The sequence below is a fragment of the Fukomys damarensis genome, unplaced genomic scaffold (assembly GCF_012274545.1).
Source record: "Fukomys damarensis isolate Sample0158 unplaced genomic scaffold, DMR_v1.0_HiC HiC_scaffold_34, whole genome shotgun sequence".
Classification (NCBI taxonomy): domain Eukaryota; kingdom Metazoa; phylum Chordata; class Mammalia; order Rodentia; family Bathyergidae; genus Fukomys; species Fukomys damarensis.
The window spans coordinates 22,531,239-22,534,128 of NW_022900946.1; the positions used below are offsets into that span (position 1 = coordinate 22,531,239).

General features: G+C 46.1%; 1 protein-coding gene across 4 annotated transcripts in view; it reads right to left on the reverse strand.

The window, feature by feature from the left end:
- The window catches only part of Rab11fip3 (RAB11 family interacting protein 3), a 44,341-nt gene that overhangs the window by 37,632 nt on the left and 3,819 nt on the right, over positions 1-2,890 (reverse strand). The window contains exon 1 of one of the 4 annotated variants that reach the window (XM_010620601.3): positions 2,002-2,051. The exons of 2 other annotated variants lie outside the window; for them this stretch is intronic. In XM_010620601.3, coding sequence (XP_010618903.1) covers positions 2,002-2,038 — 37 coding nt within the window. In that variant the 5' untranslated portion in view covers positions 2,039-2,051. Of the gene's footprint in view, positions 1-2,001; positions 2,052-2,890 lie in introns of those variants that run through there. One more of the 4 variants, XM_010620603.3, reaches the window with a different exon arrangement.

Below are 2,890 nucleotides of genomic sequence, written 5' to 3' on the forward strand. Positions count from 1 at the left end.
GAAGGAAGGAAGGAAGGAAAGAGAAAAGAACAGAACACACCACTATGGAAATCAATATAGAGATACTTCAAAGAGCTGGGATTAGAGGTTCCATTTGACCCAGCCATCTCTCTGCTGGGTATCTTTCCAAAATAATCATATTACAGTGATATATATGTGCACAGCGGCACAGTTTGTAATAGCTAAAACTTGGAAACAGCCCATTTGCCCATCAGTTGGAGACTGGATAAAGAAGATGTGTTTTTTTCTATAAAATGGAGTACTACTCAGCCATAAAGAATGAGAAATTAGAGTCATTCATAGGAAAGTGGATACATTTTGAGGATATACTCTTAAGTGAAATAAATAAATTTATACATGTGTGACACATGTATAAATACTGAATAGCTACTATAATGGCCAGCCGGACATGGTGGCGCATGCCTATAATCTCAGCAGTTGGGAGGCTGAGGCAGGAGGATCGCTCTGAGTTCAAAACCAGCCTGGGCTACATAAGCGAGTTCCAGGTCAGTCTCAACTACATAGTGAGACCCTGTCTCAAAAAACTGAAAAACTATAACGGTACATAAGATCCTAATGGTATAAATGACAATATGAAATAGGAAGAAAAGGGCTGAAGGTGTAGGGGAAGTGGGAAGGATAGGGGAAAGGAAATAGGGAAAAGAAAAAATATGAGAAAATGGAAATAAAGTATTTGTAAATAGGGAAGGGAGGAGGGGGTGCAGGGAGGGCAGGGATAAGAGGAAAAAATGAGAACCAAGACCTGTCACATAAAGGTACAAGATCCCAATGATGCATGTAACTGTACTGTAAGCCTAAAATGTACCAATGAACTCAATGAGAGAAAAAAAAGAGAAAGAAACACAGCACCACTCCCCGGAGCATCAAGGCTAACTGCAGGATGGACTGAAGAGTTTTTGTTTTTCATTAAATCAAAGTGGCAATATCATTAAAAAAAAGAATGGAAAAATAATGAGGTTAAAAACAACCCCACGGGGTTAAAGGCAGTGAAGGACCCTGTGCAAGGACCTCTGTCAGCTGTCTGATCGCAGGTGCTCTGAGCAGCACACGGCTGCCCCTTTCAGTTCTGGAAAGCATAGTTCACCTTCACCCTGCTCCCGACAGGACAGGGCCAACAGGAAAGGTTCCCCGAGGGCAGAAGCAGAGGGCAAGTGCAGAGATGACAGGGCTGGAAGGAGCAGGCAGGCTCTGTGCATGCAGAGCAAAGGCCCGGAGACGGATCCTTTTAGAGGGACACAGGGAGGACAGCGGGCTGTGATGAGAAAGAAGAGCCCCGGGCAGAAGGTCACGAGTCCCTACCAGGGTCAGCTGGGAAGGACAGAGGCCCCACAGTGGCTGCCAGCCTAGGCAAAGGGAAGGCCAAGGTGAAGGAGGTGGCTCAGCAGGCCAGGGTGAACTCGGGAACAGGCCGTTCTCAGATGACCTTTCACTCTCACCGGAAACATACAAAGCTGCGCGGTCCTCGAGTCTCTACGCTTCAAGACCCAAGCAGCCCCGGAGAAAGGCACAGAATATACTACTCCATTTCTTATTAACTGGGGTCCAGCACAACAGACGAACTAGCCACCCAACAGCAGAAGGGTGGACTCTGGGCCAGAACGGGCCTCCCGCAGTCCTCTCCTAGGCGGGGCCCCTTCCTGCCCACGTCCACCGCTCCCCAGGGCCACCGCTCCTTCCGGACAGATCTGAGCAGTCACCTACCCAGATCCAAAGTAAAAAGGGTATGTGCTAGAAAGAAGTCAATCATCATTATCTGCAGATGATATGACTCTCTACATGGAAGATATTTTTAAAAATCCACCAAAACACTCTTAGGATTAACAACCAAATCATCCAAAATGGTAAAGCCAATTTTTGGTTATATAAATATTCAATGTAATTACTATGACCGTGAAAAACGGTGCTTAAGACTGGGTTGGGCAGTATTCTAGAGGCACACCTCCTCATCCCATGTTTGTTTTCCCTAAAAACAGTCATTACCTCCTAGTGCCCTGCCCTTGGCTTCTACACCCATCATACTTCTTTTTTTTTGGTACGGTGATGGAACTCAAGACCTTGCAATTGTGAGGCAGGCAGCAGAACCACTGAGCTAAATCACCAGCCCCACCCATCATACTTCAATCACAAATGGTCAGGAAAGCCAGGCATGGTGGCACACACCTGTAATCCCAGCACTGGGGAGGCTGAGGCAGGAGGATCGATGTGAGTGCAAGACCAGCGTGGGCTACACAGTGAGTTCCAGAGCCATCTGAATCACACAGTGAGACCCTGTCTCAAAAAACTAAAAAAAAAAACCCCCCAAAACAACAACAACAACAACAAGAAAAAACCAAATGCTCACGACGAACTGTGAAGGGCCAGTTCAGGGGAGCTGAGTTAGAGCTATACCACTATCAACCTAAACCTATTCAGGGCCAATCTGTCATTTATGAGTGAAGATAAACCTATACAAAGCACAAACAGACAACGCCACCTCCATCATTGGGGTCCTCAATATCCTGCAGGCAGATATGGTCAAGCAGATATGAATGAGTCTTGAGCTGGTGCACACAAGATCCTTGCATTCAAGAATCAACATCCCTTCAAATATGCAGGATGATAGAAGAAATAAAAGATAGGTACAAAGTAAACAGGGAAATCATAACTAGAAATTGTAGTTTTAAGAAGACAGCAACTTTCAGGACTCAGCTGAAGTTACCCAAAGCCACAAATCGGTTCAATTATGAAAATAAGAAACATTGGGGCGTGGTGGCACACGCCTGTAATCCCAGCACCGGGGAGGCTGAGGCAGGAGGATCTCTGTGAATTCGAGACCAGCCTGGGCTACACAGTGAGTTCCAGGTCAGTCTCAATTACATAGTGAGACCCC